Raw genomic sequence first — 22,217 nt, 5'->3', positions numbered from 1 at the left:
TTAAAACATAATAAAAGCTCATTTAAGAATTCAGTTAGTAAGAGACCCAACCCCTACCTAGCCGGACTAGGATCTTCTCTAATTATAACCTTATATTATAAGAAGTCGGCTTATTTCCTTTCAAGTCTATGCTCCTTCTTTACTATGCTAAGTCTTATTGAAATATTTCATTTACAGACTCACTCCTTTTTGTGGTCAATATTGAAGATTTCAATTAAAGAGTTTTAACATAGATATACCTTTTTTTAAAAAAAAAAATAAAAAAATAAAAAAAAAATTGTCCCTTTTTTAAAAATGAAAAATGGACACCTTTTACTAAAAAAAACACTTCCACTTCAGTAGACACTTGCTAAAAAAAACAGCATTTTCTTTGCAAGTATACCAATAATGCAACGTATATTTTTTGTGTCATTAAAGTAAATTTTGATTAAATAATAATTTTAAAAATCACGTTAATTTAAAAGACAAAATAATAATAATAATAATAATAAATCATTATACAACTTCTATACAATTTAATAATAGGACAATAAAAAAAAAACTTTCACCGTCACACCCTTCCCTCCTGCTAGTCCTGCAATCTCTATAGTGGACACATAATAAATCCACACCATCAGGCATCAACCCCCATAACGCCCAGAAGAACCAAAACAAGAGCCAGCATTACCAGATCGGAGGGAGAGCGAAAAGGAGAGCTTTTCATCCCAACCCATTCTCCTTCTTCTTCTTCTTCTTCTTGGTTGCATTGTTTCGTTCCGAGAAAGAAAATGGTTGTGGTCGATCAGCACGTGCTCTGGACCTTCTTTGCCTCCCTGTTCGGCTTCCTTCTTCTCTACACTCTCCGTTGCAATAACAATAGCAATAAGACAAAGACAAAGAAGAATAATTTTCCACAAGAATCCGCAAAAGAGACCTTCGCCGACGGAGAATGCCGCTCTGTTAACGGCTCCGGCACTGACGTCATCATCGTCGGCGCCGGTGTCGTCGGTTCCGCCCTCGCTTACACCCTCGGCAAGGTAAGGTTTTTTTTTTTTTTCCCCAAAAAAAATCTTAAATTTGACTTTTTTTTTTTACTCGAATTATTTTTCATTTTTTCTAATGGATGTAAAAATGGGTGGGTCTTTTCTAATTATGGAATTTTTATGTTGGTTTCCCAGCTTTGACTTAGCGAAATTGGGAAATTCTGGAAAGTATAAGTTTGCGTGGTTGTTATGAAAACCTTTTCCAATGAATTTTGTTAAGGTTTAATTTCTGGTTTTATAATTTTAGTGGTGCCGGCCACTTCAGATTCTGTTACATATCGTCGGTTCAAATTCATGAATTTGGCATCATGGCATGGTAGCAATTTTTTATTATTATTATTCATTTATCGGAAACTTAACTTAATTTTATGAATCCTGGCCGCTTTTATAATTATCTTTATAAATTTTAAAAATTTTTAATTTAGTCTATCCGTATTTTATATTTTATCATTTTTTTAATAAATTTTTTAATTTTCTTTCAAAAGTTTCAAAGATTCAGATGTGGGTATTTTTACAAATTTCGTTAAATCTTGACTATCCTTTAAATCTTTATAATTTTTTTTTTCTTAAAACAAATAAAGAATATTTTGAAAATTTTGACACTCGTACGTTAGAATTTAACAAAAAAAAATTCCAACTTACGAAATTAGAAGATGGATATACTAAATTGAAATTTCTTTAAGTTTAGATGAGTAATTGCATAGGGAAATGAAAGGTTGTGATTTTTTTTTTTTTTTTTTGTTTTTTTTATGCAAGTGTAATGGGTATGCGATTAAGTGCTTATTTGGGTTTGCAACTTTTTTTAAAAAAAAAATTCAAAATTACATATATCGATAATTTTTTTTTGTATTTGAAAAATAATTGTTAAGCAAACATGCCTTGAATTTTGTGGGCTTGGACGCATGCACGCATATTTACAAGTGAACGGCAGCTTGCTCTTAACGAATGATGATGGTATATATGGGCAGAATTAGCGGCATATGGTTTCTGTACAAATCTCGTTACAAGTTTTTTTTTTTTTTTTTTTTTTTTTTTTTTTTTTTTTTTTTTTGTGTGTGTGTGTGTTTTTAACGGCCATTTAACTTGAAATTGTTGATTATTTCCCTTTTCAACTCGAATATTAATTTATTCTGCAACTAATTGCAGGATGGCAGACGGGTTCACGTGATAGAAAGAGATTTGACAGAGCCGGACCGAATTGTCGGCGAACTTCTTCAGCCTGGAGGATACCTGAAATTAATTGAGTTGGGCCTTGAAGGTATATAATTTCGGAACATGGTTGTGAACTAACTTTTGTTCCAACGAGAATTGGTTGGATACCGTATAGAGCATTTATATCCGGCTAATTATGCAAATTTCTATTCTATTTTAGTTAAAAATCACAATTTTTTATTTTTAGTTATTCACTTTTTTTTTTCAAAACATTTGCATTCGGCTCTTTATTTTAGGTATTTACTTTTATTATTTTATTTAAATATTATTTTTTTAAGGATTTGTTTATTCTTTATTGAGAGAGAAGAGAATGTTAGAGATTAAAAAATGTTTAGAGTACGTAATTACTTTTTGTCCCCATCATTACTATTCATTTTCCACATGACATGCACAAAGAATTAACACTCGGCCACATTGAACTGCCATTTACTTATGAAAAACCCTCATCGTTAGGAAATTTTGTTAAATCAAACAGAATATTCTAATAAAAACTTAGAAAAAAAAAAAAAACAAAAATTAAAACTTAAGAATTAAATAAAAAAAACTTTAAAAAAATCTAGACCTCGGACATCCCAGAAATCTTTTTTTTATTTTTTTAAAATTTGTTTAATTTTAAGGGTATTTTATCTAAATTTTGTTTATAAACTTCGAATATTTGTGTCATTTCAAGTTTTTTAAGGAGGTTGACTAACATAAGGGGATTTTGGTAAGTAAATAGTAATTCAATGAAGCCGAGTGTCAAGAATGTTAGTTCATGAAGCCATGTTAAAAATGCGTGTTAGTTGGTCGACAAAAGGTAATTACACCAAAATGCTTTGTTTTTACATTTGGTGATCGAGCACTGTAACAGCTCGCCAAATGTTTTTCTAAATTGTTGAGGCGGATACATACAACTTATTTTGCTCCTATTTTAGTATCTTGACTAGCCAAAATAACATTTTAACCAATTATTTTGGCTAGCCGGATGAGAATGATATGAGTAGTGAGACTTGGTTTTGGTTGTGAATTCTGGCACGTGCATGCTTTGACATCAGATTGCCTGGAGGGAATTGATGCTCAGCGAGTGCTTGGATACGCTCTCTTCAAGGACGGAAAGAATGCTAGACTGTCTTACCCCTTGGAAAAATTTAGTTCTGATGTGGCTGGGAGGAGCTTCCACAATGGGCGTTTTATACAAAGGATGAGAGAAAAAGCAGCTACTCTTCCCAAGTATTCTTTTTTGCCTTCTTACTTCCCTGTAGCACATATATATAGCTTGTTAAAATTTGGCATTATTGTCCTGCAGTACTCCTGGTCCTGGTGGCCTGGAAGTTTCATTTTTCATGTTCAATCTTTTTTCTCAGCTTACAATTGGAGCAAGGTACAGTAACATCCCTTGTTGAAGAAAATGGGGCTGTTAGGGGGGTTCAGTACAAATCTAAGGATGGTCAACAACATAAAGCTTATGCTCCTCTTACAATTGTGTGTGATGGTTGCTTCTCAAATCTGCGCCGCTCTCTTTGCAACCCTCAGGTGAAGCTATCATTTGAAACGTCTATCTAATTAATGGTAACACACTCTGCTTAATTAATGTGGTTAAAAGTGAAACCTCACTATCTCCTTTTAAAGATAGAAACAACTAATTGAATTCAATTCATAAAAAAGATAGGTTGTCTGCGTTGTATAATATATCATTCATATGATTAAGAATAAACGGTACATAAAAAATGTGATAGAGATTTCCTGCACTTAAGATTTTCAAATTGTTAGCAGTTCGGATAACTTCATAAAAAGGAGAAATATAAGATTCACCTGTCTCGGGCAACCCTGGGTGCAGGCCCACATGCCTAGGGTAGGTAGATTCAGCAGCCTGGCCTTTTCTCTATGAGGTACCTTGATGTAGGCCAGATTATTGTAGAATATTAATCAAGAAAGAAAAAAGCGGAGTACTGAGAACAATTTATTATCAATAATATCTCAGTTTTCTCTATTAACGTGTGTGTTAGTATTTGTGTATTAAGAATACAGTTTTTCTTTCACGTTCTATCGCTTCCGCTTGACGTAGCGGAAGCAATAGAACGTGAAAGAGAAACTGTGTTCTTAATACATAAATACCAACACACACGTTGATAGAGAAAACTGAGATATTATTAATAATAAACTTGAATGAATTTTCAATACAACTGATCTTCTATTTATAATGAAATCATAAAGCTACTAAAAGGAAATAAATATACTGCAAACGGAAATAAAACAAAAAAAGAAAAGAAAAATAAGCTAGTCAGGGCAAAACTTGGTGACAAAGAAAATAAACTAGTTACGGTAAAACTTTGTGTCAAAGAAAATCTTATTATATGAATTATTCTTTATTCGTCACATCAATCAGTTCTTTCGTTTTTTGATTAATATTCTACGGTATATAATTTGTCCTACATCATACCTGAATTGCTAATTTGTTGACACGTGTTAATACAACTTTAATTATGTACTAATACGTGTCATCAAGTTTTCTTATCATGCATTTGCATTCTTGCTCCGGTCTACTGAGATTGACTTACGATCAAATATTGTGTTGAACAGGTAGACGTGCCCTCGTGTTTTGTGGGTTTAGTCTTGGAGAACTGTCAACTTCCACTTGCAAATCATGGGCATGTTATTTTGGCAGACCCTTCACCGATCTTGTTTTATCCAATCAGTAGTACAGAGATTCGTTGTTTGGTTGATGTACCTGGGCAGAAATTACCTTCTGTTGCTGATGGTGAGATGGCCAACTATTTGAAAACGGTGGTGGCTCCACAGGTATACAGTCTTTGCGATCATGATCTTAGCTTATCAAGTCCGTTGCTCAGGATTGATCGTGAGAGCTTTTGTTGCAGATTCCATCTGAGCTTCATGACGCCTTCATATCTGCAGCTGATAAAGGAAATATTAGAACTATGCCAAATAGAAGCATGCCGGCGGATCCGCATCCTACTCCGGGAGCCCTCTTAATGGGCGATGCTTTCAACATGCGTCATCCTTTAACCGGTGGGGGGATGACTGTAGCATTATCTGATATTGTTGTACTTAGAGATCTTCTCAAGCCACTGCGTAACCTGAACGACGCAGGTTCATTGTCCAAATATCTTGAATCCTTTTACACCTTGCGCAAGGTAATTAGCTTTCTAGACGAAACGGTTGTTTCCATTGTTTGTCTTGATTTTCGAAACATGCGATTTCGGAATTTCTTTGTTCTGTGTTCGTGTTTGGCTCCTACATTGTTGGAAGTCAAGGAACCTTTTATGTCCAAGGGATGTTATTTTTCACATTGTATAGCTTATTGTATGATATGGTTGTTGTTGTTGCAGCCAGTGGCGTCTACAATAAATACTCTGGCTGGTGCCCTCTATAAGGTGTTTTCTGCGTCGCCTGATCAGGCAAGGAAGGAGATGCGCCAAGCATGTTTTGACTATTTAAGCCTTGGAGGCATATTTTCAACAGGGCCGGTGGCTTTACTGTCTGGTCTGAACCCTCGTCCATTAAGTTTAGTTCTCCACTTCTTTGCTGTGGCAATATATGGCGTTGGCCGTCTCCTACTACCATTTCCTTCGCCCGAGCGCATGTGGGTTGGCGCTAGATTGATTTGGGTGCGTAGTTTTTCTCCTTTTTGGTTGATTGTCGTTGGAATATCTATATATATTGAAGATTTCTTCTATAATTCCTATTGAAAAAACTGTTTCTTTTACAGAGTGCGTCAGGTATAATATTTCCCATCATCAAGGCAGAAGGAGTGAGGCAGATGTTCCTCCCTGCAACCGTTCCGGCATATTATAGAGCTAGAGCTCCTCCAGTCAAGTAGCTTTTGGCTTTGTTGTACGTAGTGAAGCAAACAGACTTGCATGACTGGGAGATTTGTACGCTTATTATAGGCTTCCACTAGAGGACATTCTACAATTATAAATTATTCGTGAGACCCCTAGAAAGTGTTTGTAGCTGGACAGCCTGGACGAACATCCACTAAAGGCCGAAATATGAATATCTCCAAAGTTGAAGAATCAATTTTGAATAGGGGCGTAAGATGAGTCCGGTTGGTGGTGAATTTAATTTGATAATAATAAATGAGTTATATGTTAATATAATAATATGTTCAAATATTAAACAAAATATACTTGTGTAAACTCGTATAATTTCATTAGTGGCGGACCAGACTTGACAATTTGGAGGGGCCAAATTGAAAAAAAAAAATAGAAGTAAAATTTCAATTTATTTTTTTCCTAATATGATAGATATAACTTGAATTATTATTGTTGTGAGTTTAGTTTTAGAGATTTATGTGTATATGAGTGTGTTTGTGAGTATTTATGGATATATGTTTGTGTGTGCGCGTGTGTGTTTGTGTATGTGCATAATGAATTTATATATATAATATAAACTAGAGATTTAACTATTTAAGATTTAAGTTAATTTATTTAATTAACTCAAATGATAAAATTTTAACAATAAATAATTAACTGATTATTAGTATAGATTTACGAAAAGATAGACAATTATGATATTTACTTTATATAAGAAATGAATAAGTTAATTGAGAAATTCATGATAAACTCAAGCTCGACTTGTGTTACAAATAAAATTAGATGAACCAAGCTTGACCATCCAATATTCGGTTTGATTCAATTTGATTTAGCTCGAATGCAACCTAACCCTAATTTTGAACAAAAAAAGTTTCCGATCTTTTTTTCTTTTCTTGTTTTGGGCCTGACTCACTTGGGTTATTTATATTGCCAATGGGTCTACTCGGGGTCCCGTGGACACCATCCAAAAGTAGAAAACAACTAGGTTGGTTAGATTTTTGTAGTAACTATCGGAAGGGAGATGGTCTGGTTGTCAGGCCACAAATTAGGTGTGTCATGTGTGAGCATGATGGAACCCGCTTGGATCCAGTCGACTTTATGAGTGAGGATTTGATTGGATTTGTTGTTAATTGAGACCCATTACTTTATATAAAACAACCAACCAGGCCTTGCATTTCAGGCAAGTTTCTGTTTAATTGTGATCGAGATGAATGCGCTTTTAGCTTGACTGGCCATGCAGAACCTTTATGAACCTTGATTTGATACAAGTCGGACAAAGAATGGGCACTTCTAGAGATTTGGAGAAAATGAATGGCAGCTCTGGTTTGGGGGAGCCCTTTCATCTGATGTCTTTGTACTGTCCAGCTCATAACCACGTGGTCGGCAACAAGTGGTTAAAACGTCATTGTCCAATGTCCATTGACGGGGTTAAAACAACTTTGAAGGTTTTATGATCCAATCCAACTGCAGCCAGGTTGCTTCATCACCCCAGTTCTCTTTATCAATTCCCTAACCTTGGCTGATTCTTCCCATTGTCCCACAGCTGCATATATATTTGACAAAAGCACATAGATTGATGGATCATTGCGTTCAGTTTCAAGAAGAAATCCAGCAATTATTCTTGCTAGTCTTATATTACCGTGAGCTGCACAAGCACTAAACAATGTCCACCAGATATTGGGATGTGTTTCAACATGCTTACTCTTTATTATTCTTTCTGCCTCATCAAGATACCCACCACGACCTAGAAGGTCAACAATGCAAGAAAAATGATCCACTCCAGGAATCAAGCAATAATTTTTCACCATGGAGTTGAAAATCCGAGTACCATCATCAACTAAACCTGCATGACTGCAGGCAGAAAGAACTGCAGTGAAGGTGGCCTGATCTGGTTCAACCCCAGATGAGTCTTTCATTGCCTCAAAGCAGTTCACGGCATCTTCTCCTTGCCCATGCTGTGCATAAGCCGATATTAGGGAATTCCAAGAAACTGTATCTCTTTCAACCATTGCATTGAACACTCTCAAAGACCAATCTAAAACCCCACATTTTGCATAAGTTGTCAGGAGGGCATTACCCAAAGACGTCTCTGAAAATAACCCGAATCTGAGAATGTAACCATGGACCTGTTTCCCATGTTGCAAGGATGAAATGCTTGCACAAATGCTCAAAATAAGACTGAGAGTATACACATCCGGCCTTAGTTCCGTATTCAGCAATTGAGAGAATTGTTCTAAGCCCTGTATTGGACATCCATTTAGCAACGATCCTGCAATAATAGTATTCCAGGATACCAAATTTCCGGGGTAGATATTGTGGAATATTTGATAAGCCTGCTTTATCTTCCCATGCCTAGAGTATCCAGAAACTAATGCATTTGATACTTGGATTTGCAACAAGAGCCCATTTTTAGATGCAAGGGCGTGTATCATCTCCACAATTTCTAAGCACTCTGACCTTGCCAACAAGCTTCCAAAAGTAAATTCGTCAGGGTCAGTTCCTGCCCTTCGCATATGCAGGTAGGCCAAGATTGCTGATTTACCAAAATTCCCTTGAGCGTAGCTCGAAATCATGGTGTTCCATGAGACAAGATCCTTCTCTTCCAGTCTCTCAAAAACCATGTGAGCAGCATGTAAATCCCCACAATTGGAATACATGGTTATAGTCGCGTTGCTCACAGATGTACATGCTTCAAAACCCATCTTGATCGTTTGGGCATGCACTTGATGCCCGACTCTTGCAGATGAACACGATCCCATCACACTCACAAAAGTCAGCTCAGTAGGACTGAGAGAAGCCTCTTGCATCTCTCTGAACACTTCCAAGGCCTTGCGATCCTTTCCCACACTTAACAAACCATCTATCATCACATTAAAAGTAATCTGATCATATACCTCAGCTTCTGCTTCTTCAAATACCTCATAAGCATCGACAACGCGTCCACAATTAAAGTACATCGTCAGCAGAGCATTAACCACCGAAGCTCTAACTAAATACCCGGTTTTGAGCACCAATGAATGCAATTGCCTCCCTAAACCCAATGCCTCCACAGGACACATACTCAAAACACTAGCAAAACTGTAATTGTCATGCCTAACACCCACCCTGTGCATTTCACTAAACAAACGAACAGCAACCTCCGTACGCCCATTCTCCACACACCCCGTAATCATCGCATTCCAAACCGCCACCTCCCTTCTCGGCATTTTATCAAACATCTCCCACGCATCTTCAACGCACCCAAGCTTAGCACACGCTGACAACACCGTCGTCCACGAATAAACATCCGGGCTCTCAATCTCGTCGAAGACCCGTCTCGCCGAATCCAAATCCTCCGCTTTAGCATAAAGCGAAAGCAGAGTATTTGCAACGTGAGGGTAGGCTCCGAGGCCCGTGGATAGAGCATGGGCGTGGAGCTGGTTTCCGAATGCGGTCTCGCGGAGATTCGCGCAGGCGGTGATAGCGGCGGAGAGGGTGTAGTGGTCTGGTTTGGGGTACTGGTACGAGTGGATTTGGGTGAAGAGGCGGAGGCAATCGGAGCAACGGTTTGAGCGAGTGAGCTTTGCGAGCAATTGGTTGAGCTTAACGAGTTGCTGTTGTTGTTGGGCGGTGCTTTTGATAAGTGTGAGCTTCATCACTCAATTTTTGTTCTTTTTTCATGGAGGAAGCTTTATATAATAATGACCAATCTGTTTTACATATAAGCATTGGAACTTGGAATAGCATTTTCTCCATTTTAAGGAAAAATATAGAAAATTTATTTTATAGTCGAAAATTTATTTTGTGGGGGTGAATCACCTTTGGTTTTAGTTGGAAGAGATTTGAGTAATTTTTTAAGTAATTTTACTTGTGAAATTCAATAAAATTATTCAGCTCCAATTAAATCTTAATCACAATTGATCAGAATCAATTCTGAAAAAATTCCATACTATTGGTCTTATTTAAGGCCATATTTCCATTTATTTATAGGATTGGTGTTCATATATATATATATATATACACAATCATTAATCATTCTTTCAAATGTCTTTGCATATTTATCAGCTATCAATCAATTTTTGTTTGGAATGGGAAGATTTTATCAGCACCAGTTGTAATATATAATTTGGTTCTAAATCTTATATTCAATAAATCAATTAGTGATCTTAATTCTACGTTCTTGTAACCATCATGCCCTAATGAGTACCATTATGCTTAATAATAATAAAAAAAAAAAAAAAAGGCAAAAAAAAAGGGAGAAGAAAATGAGAAAAAAAAAGAAGAATACAAATGAATAGATAAAGTATGTACGTTTGATTGACTTATTTTAGCCTTTTAGGCAGTATTTCCCCTCTTCACTTTCATTATACGCAGCTGAAAGCGCCTTTTTGAAGTTTACCCTCGTTGATACTGCTAGTCTGCTTTGGTTCAGCCGTTCAGGTGAGCGAGCTTTGATACGTCCCCCAACAAAAAACCAAGAGGTCCAAGACTTTGAGATTCCAAGAAAATGCGAGAAAATTAGAAAATTTGAGAAATATATTTTGTTCTTCCTCGTTTTTTTTTTTTTTTTTTTGGTGGGTAAGTAGTAAAATCAGTGAAAGCCAAGCTGAGCTGTAGTTGCAGACCCACAAACGAAAATGCAGAGATTATCTTCAAAAACCACGACTTTCTTCAATAAGCACCCTCACTACCTCCTTTCCTCCAAATCAAATCAGCCCTTCAACCTCCTTCACGCAGCGTCACACTCCACGCACCATGAAATTCCCCAATCCCATCCCCCACACTATCAAATGGGTCTTCCCCATACCCCTCCACAATTCAATCCAAACCGTAGAAATCCCACCGATCAGAGCAGCCACAATCATCTATCAGACGATGCAAGAACTGGGTTTGGGCTAGTTCGCCTTCAAAATCACCCAGACGATCAGACCCACAAACAGAGCCACGACGAGTTTGCTGCCGATGTCGAAAAGGTATATAGAATCTTAAAGAAATTCCATTCTAGGGTTACCAAATTGGAGCTCGCTTTGCTAGAATCCGGTGTTGTTATGCGTTCAGGTTTAGCCGAACGCGTATTGAATCGCTGCGGCGATGCCGGGAACTTGGGGTACCGGTTTTTTGTTTGGGCTTCGAAGCAGCCCGGTTATAGGCATAGCTACGAAGTATACAAAGCTATGATAAAGATTTTAGGGAAAATGAGGCAATTCGGTGCTGTTTGGGCACTGATTGAGGAAATGAGGAGGGATAATCCCCAGTTGATGTCCCCAGAAGTGTTTGTTGTTCTGATGAGGCGGTTTGCCTCAGCCAGGATGGTTAAGAAAGCGATTGAAGTATTGGATGAGATGCCTAAGTATGGTTGTGAGCCTGATGAGTATGTGTTTGGGTGTTTGTTGGACGCTTTGTGCAAGAATGGTAGTGTTAAGGAAGCTGCATTGTTGTTTGAGGATATGAGGGTTCGGTTTAGGCCGACGATTAAGCATTTTACGTCTTTGTTGTATGGTTGGTGTAGAGAAGGGAAGCTTATGGAGGCCAAGTTTGTGTTGGTGCAAATGAGGGAGGCTGGATTTGAGCCAGACATTGTGGTTTATAACAATTTGCTTAGTGGGTATGCTCAAGTGGGGAAGATGAGTGATGCTTCTGATCTTTTGAAGGAGATGAAGAGGAAGGGTTGTGAACCAAATGCAACTTCCTATACTATTTTGATTCAGGCGCTTTGTGGTCAGGAGAGAATGGAGGAGGCAATGCGGATTCTTGTTGAGAGTCAGAGGGATGGGTGGGAGGCTGACGTTGTGACCTACACTACATTGATTAGTGGGTTTTGCAAGTGGGGGAAGATTGATAAGAGTAATGAGCTTTTGGATAGTATGATACAGCAAGGACATGCTCCAAATCAGACGACTTATTTGCATATCATGGTTGCTCATGAGAAGAAGGAACAGCTGGAAGAGTGTATGGAACTTGTGCAGGAGATGCGGAAGATTGGTGTCATTCCTGATCTTAGTATTTACAATACAGTGATAAGGTTGGCTTGCAAGTTGGGGGAGGTTAAGGAAGGGGTACGACTTTGGAATGAAATGGAAGCAGATGGACTTGGTCCAGGGCTTGACACTTTTGTCATAATGATTCATGGGTTTATTGGGCAAGGTTGTCTAGTTGAAGCTTGTGAGTACTTCAAAGAAATGGTTGGTAGAGGTCTTCTATCTGCTCCTCATTATGGTACCCTGAAAGAGCTATTGAATTCTCTATTAAGAGCCGAGAAGCTTGAAATGGCTAAAGATGTATGGAGTTGCATCACAACTAAAGGCTGTGAGCTTAATGTGTCTTCATGGACAATTTGGATTCATGCGCTATTTTCGAATGGCCATGTTAAGGAGGCTTGTTCATACTGTCTGGACATGATGGATGCAGATTTAATGCCACAGCCAGATACTTTTGCTAAACTCATGCGTGGCTTAAGGAAACTTTATAACAGGCAGATTGCAGCTGAGATAACGGATAAGGTAAGGAAGATGGCTGCAGATAGACAGATTACTTTCAAGATGTACAAACGGCGAGGAGAAAGGGACTTGAAAGAAAAAGTTAAGGAGGTAAAGGATGGGAGGAAAAGGAGGGCTCGCCGACGCCGTTGGGGTGGAGTGCATGGTAGAGCTAAAATTTTGTAGTTTGAATGAGAAAGTTGCTATGAAAGTAAATGTCATTCAGTCGGCAGATTGTTTGGAGGTGATAGGTTCTCAGCCATTATTTGTGTAATGCACTCGTCATGGAAGGTAAAAGTACTGGACCCATTTATATCCCTGAGAAAAACTTCATTTAAATTTGTTTGTGATGCAACTGTGACAATGCATGCATCACTAATTGACATTAGGAAATAACTGTTTTTTTAGTATTTTCTGTTGCCTCTTTATTTTATCAATTTGTTTTAGTTTTTGTCTTTTGTGCTATTTATTACATATGGTTCTCTGTATTTACTACAATATCATTGTCATGGCTAGCTTGTAATTCATGTGGGTATATAGTCCTCAAGTAAATAGGGAATTTTACTTGGTGTATTTAAAATGCTGTTTGTTTATTTCAAAACTATAGTAGTGTTGTATTGCCTTTTATACAGATATTTAGTGGCTAGTCTTCTGCCATTCAGCTAGAGAAGGTGGTAAGATCTTGGGTAGATGGTTTCTAGTGGCATGTAAGATTTATAACAGTACTTGGTACTTAAAAAGCAAGTATTGACAGTGATGCACTCCTCATTTTGGCTAATTCTTGTTAAAGCTGTTACTTTGGCATTTTGCATGAGTCCCAGGGATCTGGCACTTCAAAAAGTCTTTGCTATCACTGATCTCAATGCAGAAACATGTTTGCCAGCACTAGCTTGAGCAAAATCAGCAAATAATTATTAGTGCTATGCCTGCTATGTAAGTTTGGCTACATTTATGTGTGTCAGTTATATATTTACAGATTAGTGTTTCTCCTAGAGTCCAGATGCATTTGAAACTCATGTGTCTTACTGTCAAGTTTATCAGATATCTGAATGTCTGATTTATGGACTGAAATAAAGAGACAACTATAATGAGACTTAATTTAGGTAATTAAAAGTGAAAATATGAAATCGTAATTTGGGGCACAGTAAGGGTAAGGCAGGTTGAGATCTCCTATCAACATCAGGTTTTATATACCCAAATATACATGTCCATGTGGATGTATATATTGTTGAAAAATTATATTATTTGCTAGTTATGTAATGAAACATTCACACCATCACTTTTCTTTCTTTCCAGGGTGCATATGAAATAGAAACTCTAGATCCCTGCTTGAAGAAAATGGGAGCATTCCGTGCACTTAAGCACTTCGCAGTTTTGTGGGACATTTGCTTATGCAACCATGAGGTGCAGATAGTACCCCATACTCAAGTCAGATTCTAACAGGTGACTTATAAAAAATATTGCTTTCAAAACTTTATCAACTGTTATTCACCGTTCTTCTGGATACCTTTTTCATTGCTTGAGGTGGTTGAAAAAGTTTTGCTTTACCATGTTATCCTGCTATTGTTACAAATCAGTCTATTGAGATTCAATAAAGCATTATCATGTTACTCTGATGATTTGTTTGCATAATTTTTATCTGATTTGTATTTGATTTGCATCCAGTGGCATCTGATATATATCCTTTGCTGTACAGCCTACATTAGTCATTTTTGTGCTTCTACTTATCAAACAATGAAGGAAAATAAGCATGTCTTAAATAATTATGCCTCCGACTTGGATTTTGTTTCGGGACCAGTGGCTAATCTATGTTCTTAAGGCTCCTCCTCAATTAGTCGTGTTGAACATTCCTTTGCAGCTTGCATTATTTGGCATCTTCTTTACTAAACATCTGGTATGTTTTGTCGTTTTCTTTCTCCAATAGTTGTACTAGGTTGTTTTATTAACTCTTACTGTGTGAGAACCATTCGGCAAGTCGATGCACTAGATGGATGCAGCTTTGGGGACCTATTATGGGGGTTGATAAATTTAGCTATTCTTATGCTTGGATCCCATCAAAAAACAATAAAAACAATGCTTTATATGCATGCTTATAAAGGAATTTAGGCTTCCAATATAGTCTCACCATTAACTTGACCAAGTGTTTCGAAAGCAAGCTGGACTGACTGATTTCACCATTCGGGTTCAGTCTCATTGTTTGGGTTGTACAATATCTTTTGCAAGTGTCTTGGAAAAGATGCTGAGTTATAAGATGGATAAAACTTATTATGTCCACCGATTTTTTACGTTCTTGACCAACTCAATAGACCTCATTATAAGGTGGTTTTGCTCCCTTTATTGATGCTGAGAATAGAGAATTACACTTGTTTCTTGACTATATCGCATGAGGTTTCTCTAGGAAAGAAGCCGACCACTAGTCCTAAACTTGTCGTGGAGTTTCCAGAAAGAAAATGAAACGGTATGCCTTGGCTTTAGACCCTGGAATGAGTCATAATCCCATATGATCAAGTGACCAAAAAATCCTGGCCTTATTTGCTTACAAAAAGATTAGACTACAATATGATGACATCTGTTGAATTGACTTGAATACCAAAATAAGCTAGATTGAATAATTCATCCATCGGATTTTCCATATTCTAAAAAAGTGAAAGAACTTGTTCATGTTCTAAGAAAAGTTGATGTCTCAAGATTGTTAAACTTTGTTTACTTAAGCTTATCTTTTGTACACTGTCTATTTAGTGAAGCCAGTCATATGGTGGAGTCCTTTTGGGTATTGTTGTTGCGGATTTTGTTTTGCTGCTTGACCATTAATGATGGTGCCTCACTTGGCCACATTACAGTGAAAAAGTCGACTTCTCTAAACAAAGGTGCAAGCAGACAGCACAAATGGGATTGTAGACACATGGCTCCATCCCTGATGCACTAGTTTGCCTTCTACAAAGAGGAAGTAGATTTTCTTTTTCAAATCAGTTAGGAAGGTATAGTGTGTCTGAGGTAGTGACAGCTTTCTCATTCTCAAGTTGAGCAGAATATTTAAATATAATTCCTTATTGTTGGCTGCCGGCTGGTGCATTTATGACTATCTCAGCAATGAAAAGGTGGTATTCTTCTAACTTGTAAACTTAATACTTTCTTTTCCAGGGTGCATGGATTATCAGTTTCTTCTTGTGAATTCAGAGAGGCTCATAAAACTTTTCCTGCATATTTTAGCGCTTTTCCAGAAATTGAGTTGGTGAATGTAAAGCGACAGAAACTAAGTAATAATGGCCTTTTGTTGTCATCTCCAACAATTCTATATTCATGACGTACTGTCCAATTCCAACAATTCTGTATTCGTAACTGCGTCGATATGGTGTATGCTTGATGATACTCCTTCAATAGGGATATTGCATGACATTCTTGAGATGGCTAGGGTCTTGCTATAAATTTAGCAGCACTTGTTTTTTTGTTTTTTAATATATATATATATATATATATATATATTTGGGAAATGGAGTACGTTAGTTTTTGTTGATTTGAATGATACTTGAAAGAATATTCTGCAGTACCCTTTTTTTTTTTTTTTTTGAAGGGTGCAGTACCCTATTGTTTGTGCTGTACTTGGTAGCATTGGCCATGCGGATATTGTTAAAATATTAATTAAATAATTAAATTAATAATTCTTTATCGGCTTAAGTTTTAATTATATTATTTTCTATCGGCTTAAATTTTTAGAATAAGTGGTGATTTTTCTTGGTATTAGAGCAAAAGTCTTGAGTTTCAACTTTGTTTCTATCATTCACCTTTTATTTTAGTGATGTATTTCACGTGTTGGGCTTCATTGATTAAAGAGGAGTTTGAGTTCACACGTGAAGGGAGAGTGTTATAATATTAATCAATCATTTTCTATTAGCTTAAACTTTTAAGATAAGTAGTGATTTCACAGCTCAAGATGAGGGATGTTACTGCAACTGATGACACTCATAAATGCTAACTCCTTTTCATAAAATTGTGGATCACCACGTAAGTTTGTAAAAAATTATAGTAAAAATTATAATACTTCAAGCTTTTTTTTATAATTGTGTGCGTCTAATGCGTCACCGGCACATAACTTTGAAATAGAAAGGAGCCTCATGTATTCTCTCAAGCACTCAATTAAGGGTTGTCCGACTGATTGCAGTTATATATTATTAGGCGCTACGTATGATATTTCTATGTTCTCTTCCATATATGTACCCACAAAATAAAATAAAACATGGAACTTTGTTCCCCTGTCAACTATGTGCTGTTCATTTCCAGAGACCAATGGAGTCGTTGTTCAATCTGCTTTAAAAAGCAACGTTGTATGTCTGTGTAGTAACAGAAGCTTTCAAATTATTAACTCCCTTCGTGGTTGTCTGTCTCATCATAGATTTCCTCCTACATGAACAAAATGGAGAGGGTTGTAAATTTCTTGAGAGTATGAGAAAGAATTAAACGTGCAAATTAAAACAAAATTCCTCAAACCTGCAAGAGCTCTTCAATGACATCTTCAAGTGTTATAATACCAATAGCTTCCCCTTCTTTGGTGAAATTCGGGAGTGGCTCGTCACTGATATGCAGGACTTCTGGGTCTAAGTCCTTTGACCATTTCCTGCTCTTGGAGAATCCTCTATTTATATCGCCTTCGCTAGGCAGACTCTTCCGATTCTTGAGGGTTATTTTGCCTTTTAAACTTTTCTCTTGGGGAGGCATTTCATCATGAATGTCCACCCTCACATCATCTCTTGCTACATTTATATGTAATCACGTAATGCAAATTAGATCAGATCCTAGGGGGAGAGAGAATTAATATTTACTATTAGTCTAAATGCGGCAATTTGTGTTTGCGTGTCGAGTTCGGATTGTGTCAAGGTATGAGTATAAGACTATATAGGTTGACCCTAACCCGACTCATTTAATTAAAAGAGTTAGACCTCTAAACTCTAACCCGCTAATTTAATGTTAGGTTCGTGTCAGGATCGCGCGTCGTATTAAAAATTTTCAATCCTTATGTTGTGTGTCAGGTTCGGGTCATGTCAATGTATGAGTATAAGACTATGTAAGTCAACCGTAACCCGATCCATTTAATCAAACGGGTCAGACTCTTCAACCCTAACCCGCTAATGTCATATTGGGTTTGTTGGTCGTGTAAAAAAATTGTCAGTCATAAGTCTATGACATGATAAACAAGGCATGTCGATGCTTACCAATTGAGTTTTCAGTAGTTGTTTGCTCTGCGTCACGGTGCTCTCTAACAACAACAGCCATATGGCTATGACCTTTCTGAAACTCATTTAGTATGTCATACAAAGGCATTGTTTCTGAGATCCTGGCAGACATAAACATACAGAATATGTATATATATAGTTGTAAATGTACATATTTATGTATGCATATATATATGTTGTTCACACTCACATATAGATATATGACTAACAATATATTATATATACTTGGTCGAGGTAAAATACCTTGGAATCTTGCGTATAGTCACATTCCTTACAGGCATCTCGTCAGCTGGATGGATGGTCAAAAAGTTCTTCACCTATAAAAATATAGACGTACACTTAATTCCATCTACATTAATGAACAATTTATGACATCTTGTCTTGTTTTCAATAGAACATGAGCTTGGCTTGCCTCCAGTTAAATTTTTTTCTTTTCTTTTCAATAGAGATCTCATATGCAAAAATTAATAAACGGTACTGAAAATTGCAAGATTGGAAGAGAACTCCAATTATTTGTAAACAGGAGACAATTCTCAATGTTAATTTTTGTGATTTTTTTTACCGGAGGCAAGCCAAACTCTGCCGAATCATAATTAGCTATTAATACCATATCACAAGATGAACAGACAACCGAAGAACTACTTTACTTCTCATGAGAAAATGCAACAAGTATGTACGTACGTACGTACCAATATAATTCCAATGATGTTTGTCAGTTGCTCATAATATACCGGCACTCTGCTATGCCCTTTCTCCAAAATTAGCATCATCAGATCCCTACTTGATCGCCAAATAGAAAAGACATCTGATCATCACCGGCATAGCAGTAAACGGAACTGCTTTGTTTTTGTTTTTGTTTTTGACGAAGAGTACTCAACATACCTGTCAAGTTTGGCATTGATGTCAATTGCAAAAGTTTCAGAGATTGGAGTCATCGCATCCCTTGCTGTTTTCTTAGTAAGTTCAAGCGCTCCTGCAATGATCGTTGTCTCATCATGTGTCAGTTCTCCCCCTTTTCCAGCCTACACACCATTCAATAAGAAAGCATTGGTGTAATCAGTAGACAGAACAGATAGGGAAAATCGATCGGTTCCATGTTAATAGACAGGATGATATATAGAAAACAATACCTCATTACCGTGCAAATCAACTAATGTTTTCAGTTCAGCTCGACGAAAAAGTGCATCATGGTCTTTCCCCAACAAATGATCTAATAGCTGGTAATATGCCAGCAAAAGTATCTCAGGATCAATATTCATGAAGAAAATTGAAGGCATGCATGAAAACTGGTACAAAGAATATACACATCACCTTGCTTATTGGATAAGCAACAGGAAAACAAATCCAAACAAGTATCTGGACAACTGGAGCCATGGCTGCACCGATTGCCAAACCATATCGAGTACAAACAGCTTGGGGTAAAATCTGCGTACAAATTAAATAGTTCAGATCGATCCCAATATTCTATGCTCACTAAAATACTTGCTATTCTGGGACATGCTTGAATGCATGCAAATACGTTATACGTACATGCCCTAAGATAATTAGAAACTGACCTCACCAAACATAAGTATCAAGGTGACTGAAAGAATGATAGCTCCCCAGGCTGTGACCAAACTATCCAGGAAAATGGGAAGTGTCTGAAGAAACAAGTTGCAGCCGTCAAGTACATTAATATTTTTCTAGTTTTGAGCTGGTCACGAATCTGTGTCGTTTAAACTAATATTGTTGCTGGTAGCAGTACTTACCTCCATTGCAGCAGCATTGCAGATTAAAAGGGTGCAAAGCAGTAAATGCTGTCTTTTCACAACGGGCAATATCTTCGCTGTTACAACAAATTAAGCCATGGCATCAAGTAATAGCACATTGATGACACAATACCATGCAACTTGAAAGGATTACTACTCAAAATATCCCCTGCTTTCACTTGGGAAGAAAAACGAAATATATCTTTTTTATTCCAACATCAGATGAAGGCAAGTTTAGTGGCATTAAAATCTGATTCAAAGAGTTAGAACTTTGCATTTCATATTTACTAGGTCAAAACAGGTTGTTAATAGAAGTATGAAAATCTGAAACTAAAAAGTTAAACATCTGGTTCAAATGAAACCATTCTTGTTCTAACAAGAATTTTCGGCATGTTCCATAATGACCTGGTCGTAATCCCAATCAAAGCCCAATAGTTCGCAGCTATTAAGAGCCACATAATGCGCACTCTAATCGAAGTGTCATTTGAAACCTGTTTGATCGCCGTATGCATAAACTGTGAAACCCTAGATCTCATTCGAATGAAACTTATTCACGTTTGAACGAGATTGTGGCAAATCGTGAACACCCAAGTCCCAAGCTGACTTAGTTAAAAAAGTGTTGTTTTCTCCCTTCTATATAAGCCCATACATACCACAACTTTTATGGATTTGGATCCTTTCCTATTGAAACCAATCGGAGAGGAGCCTATCCTTTATTAGACAATTTTGCCCTCCTCTTATAAAGGACCGGTTCCTCTCCAACTTTTATACGTACACCTAGAGAGACATTGTTTCATTGTTATAAAAGAAGTTTACCAATGTTATTAAGCCTAAATAGATTCAAAACTTCACCTCATCATTATTGGCATTAAAACTACATAAATGCCTACAACCACTAAAGTTTTGGGTTGAAGCAATCGAAATTCGTTGGTTAATGTAATTCCTATAGAAGAATGCCAAAAGTTTTGAAGCCCACTGTGATGAAAGATGAACATGTTTACCAGAATTACAAATTGGGTCTTCAAAGTAATAAAGACTTTGTAAGTAAAAATAATATGTAACACAAGTCACATGTTCACTAGAATTACAAATTGGGTCTAGCTTCAAAGTTACAAAGACTTCGTAGGTAAAAACAATATGTAACACAAGTCACATGTTCACCAGAATTACAAATTGGGTCTTCAAAGTTACAAAGACTTTGTAAGCAAGAACAATATGTAAAGTCTTCTATAGTAAATGCCTTTGGATCGAGTTGACTGCTCCCGAACTGAAGTGATATTAATTTTAAAGAAATAATCAAAAGGTTTTTATTTCTTTACCAAAATCTCTGTTTATGTTAATTTGTTTTATGCTTATTTCAATTTTGGTAATTTTATCTGTAGTACTTGCCCCTTGGCTTAATATATATTTGTTCAATTTGCTAATTGAGTTGTGCATATATTTAACAACTTGGGGTCTAAATCATAATTTTCAATATGAAAATAGGAAGTCCTCAATAGTCATTTAGATGGTCTTACCAAAAAAAAAATCACTGATCGGTAAGATGACCAGAGAACTAAAACCATTCAAACCTCGATCTTCGTCCCCAATAAAACAAATATTTGATGTTACATCTGATCAGAACTTTAAGCCATATATATATACATTCCTTAAACAAATTGCAGCAGAAGAAAAAGTATGATGTGTTTTATATTTAATTAAGAAGATATATCAGAGGAATAGGGAGAGATTGATAATTAAACTCACTAACCAGCATGTTTACTATCACTGGGCGTTCCAGACTTGACAAGAACTTCAAGCTCGACCTGGCTCATCGACATGAGCCCCAGCGTGAGCCCAGACATCAGCCCGGCAAACAACACTAGCAAAGTGATGATTGCTATGCGAATGAAAAACCCTGTTTCGCAGCACCTATACTCCACAGCCATTCCTTTTCCTCCTCCTCTTCTTCTTCTTCTTTGAGCTTTATAGTCTTATTCTAGCTACTTATTTCACAAGCTAGGCCAGAATGAAATCAGATTCGACTCACTTTTTTTGTGGCACCTTTTGCTTGAAACGTCTGGAGCTTACTTTTTGCTTCTGTTATTCTACTTCTCTTTCAAGGAACAGAAAGAGATCGAGCTTTGAGGGGCCAAGGTGTCGGAGAGTCCGTGGCAGTCTCTACCAATCACACCCGGATCTTTAGCAATTTTCTGTGCAGAAAATGTCAACCGATGAGTAACCTTGCTCGAAACTTCTTAAAACAAGTAGGTTATAAAAATTATTAGCAATTCAAACCATAAAATTACTAAAGAAAGATCTCTGTCGGTCCAAGAAACCGCGGTTATGTCTGTTAGGATTGTATGTAGGCCCATATATATGCTGACATGGATTGTCCCACGGTTGATCCACTTTTGGACCTAAATTAATCTAAGTTATATGTAGTGTACAATGCAATATGTATCCGATCGACGAAAGTCGAAGGACGTGGCCACGTACGTACAAGTGGCAATTTCGATCTATGTATTTGATCATATTTTGTGGGGGATTAATATTTGATCTGGCCGAGTGGAAATGTGAGTGGATAATCAGGACATGATTCTTTTTCTCTCTTTCATCTATAGAAACACATTAAAAAAAAAAATTAGCCAAAGAAATAATCCGGTCCAATAATTAACTTCTTACCACGTACATCATGAAAAATGCTAGCTATAAAATATAGATTTAAAATTGATGTATTTAATAGTTCGTATTTTAAGAA

General features: G+C 36.8%; 4 protein-coding genes across 7 annotated transcripts; 2 read left to right on the top strand and 2 right to left on the bottom strand.

The window, feature by feature from the left end:
- The first annotated feature begins 590 nt into the window (after positions 1–590).
- On the top strand, positions 591–6,269 carry LOC133852089 (squalene monooxygenase SE1-like). The gene is made up of 8 exons (XM_062288761.1): positions 591–1,016; positions 2,169–2,280; positions 3,269–3,443; positions 3,578–3,746; positions 4,794–5,012; positions 5,090–5,365; positions 5,561–5,839; positions 5,941–6,269. The coding sequence occupies exons 1-8, from the start codon at positions 768–770 to the stop codon at positions 6,049–6,051; spliced, it is 1,590 nt and encodes a 529-aa protein (XP_062144745.1). The 5' UTR covers positions 591–767; the 3' UTR covers positions 6,052–6,269.
- An 896-nt stretch (positions 6,270–7,165) lies between these two features.
- Positions 7,166–9,738, bottom strand: LOC133852088 (pentatricopeptide repeat-containing protein At3g49740). Its single transcript, XM_062288760.1, has one exon. It carries the CDS (start codon positions 9,679–9,681, stop codon positions 7,495–7,497), a length of 2,187 nt encoding a protein of 728 aa, XP_062144744.1. The 5' UTR covers positions 9,682–9,738; the 3' UTR covers positions 7,166–7,494.
- A 657-nt stretch (positions 9,739–10,395) lies between these two features.
- Positions 10,396–15,904, top strand: LOC133852310 (putative pentatricopeptide repeat-containing protein At5g65820). 3 transcript variants are annotated; one of them, XM_062289046.1, is made up of 5 exons: positions 10,396–12,792; positions 13,798–13,944; positions 14,198–14,395; positions 15,342–15,495; positions 15,643–15,904. In XM_062289046.1, the coding sequence occupies exon 1, from the start codon at positions 10,663–10,665 to the stop codon at positions 12,685–12,687; it is 2,025 nt and encodes a 674-aa protein (XP_062145030.1). In that variant the 5' UTR covers positions 10,396–10,662; the 3' UTR covers positions 12,688–12,792; positions 13,798–13,944; positions 14,198–14,395; positions 15,342–15,495; positions 15,643–15,904. The 3 variants fall into 3 exon arrangements, with proteins under 3 accessions (XP_062145030.1, XP_062145029.1, XP_062145028.1); XM_062289045.1 differs by lacking the exon at positions 14,198–14,395 and having other exon boundaries at positions 15,342–15,479; XM_062289044.1 differs by lacking the exon at positions 14,198–14,395.
- A 669-nt stretch (positions 15,905–16,573) lies between these two features.
- LOC133851792 (DUF21 domain-containing protein At2g14520-like) lies at positions 16,574–21,412 on the bottom strand. Of its 2 annotated transcripts, XM_062288368.1 has the most exons (11): positions 21,228–21,412; positions 19,478–19,554; positions 19,286–19,369; positions 19,041–19,154; positions 18,860–18,946; positions 18,612–18,751; positions 18,419–18,506; positions 17,973–18,046; positions 17,709–17,830; positions 16,987–17,249; positions 16,574–16,899 (listed from the first exon to the last, which is right to left on the bottom strand). In XM_062288368.1, exons 1-11 carry the CDS (start codon positions 21,403–21,405, stop codon positions 16,858–16,860), a joined length of 1,269 nt encoding a protein of 422 aa, XP_062144352.1. In that variant the 5' UTR covers positions 21,406–21,412; the 3' UTR covers positions 16,574–16,857. The 2 variants fall into 2 exon arrangements, with proteins under 2 accessions (XP_062144352.1, XP_062144353.1); XM_062288369.1 differs by lacking the exons at positions 16,574–16,899; positions 17,709–17,830 and having other exon boundaries at positions 17,113–17,249.
- Between the last annotated feature and the right edge of the window lie 805 nt (positions 21,413–22,217).

This window comes from Alnus glutinosa, chromosome 12 (genome assembly GCF_958979055.1).
Source record: "Alnus glutinosa chromosome 12, dhAlnGlut1.1, whole genome shotgun sequence".
NCBI classification, from domain to species: domain Eukaryota; kingdom Viridiplantae; phylum Streptophyta; class Magnoliopsida; order Fagales; family Betulaceae; genus Alnus; species Alnus glutinosa.
Note: the sequence above shows the minus strand (reverse complement) of the source record. Positions and strands in the feature narration are given on the sequence as shown.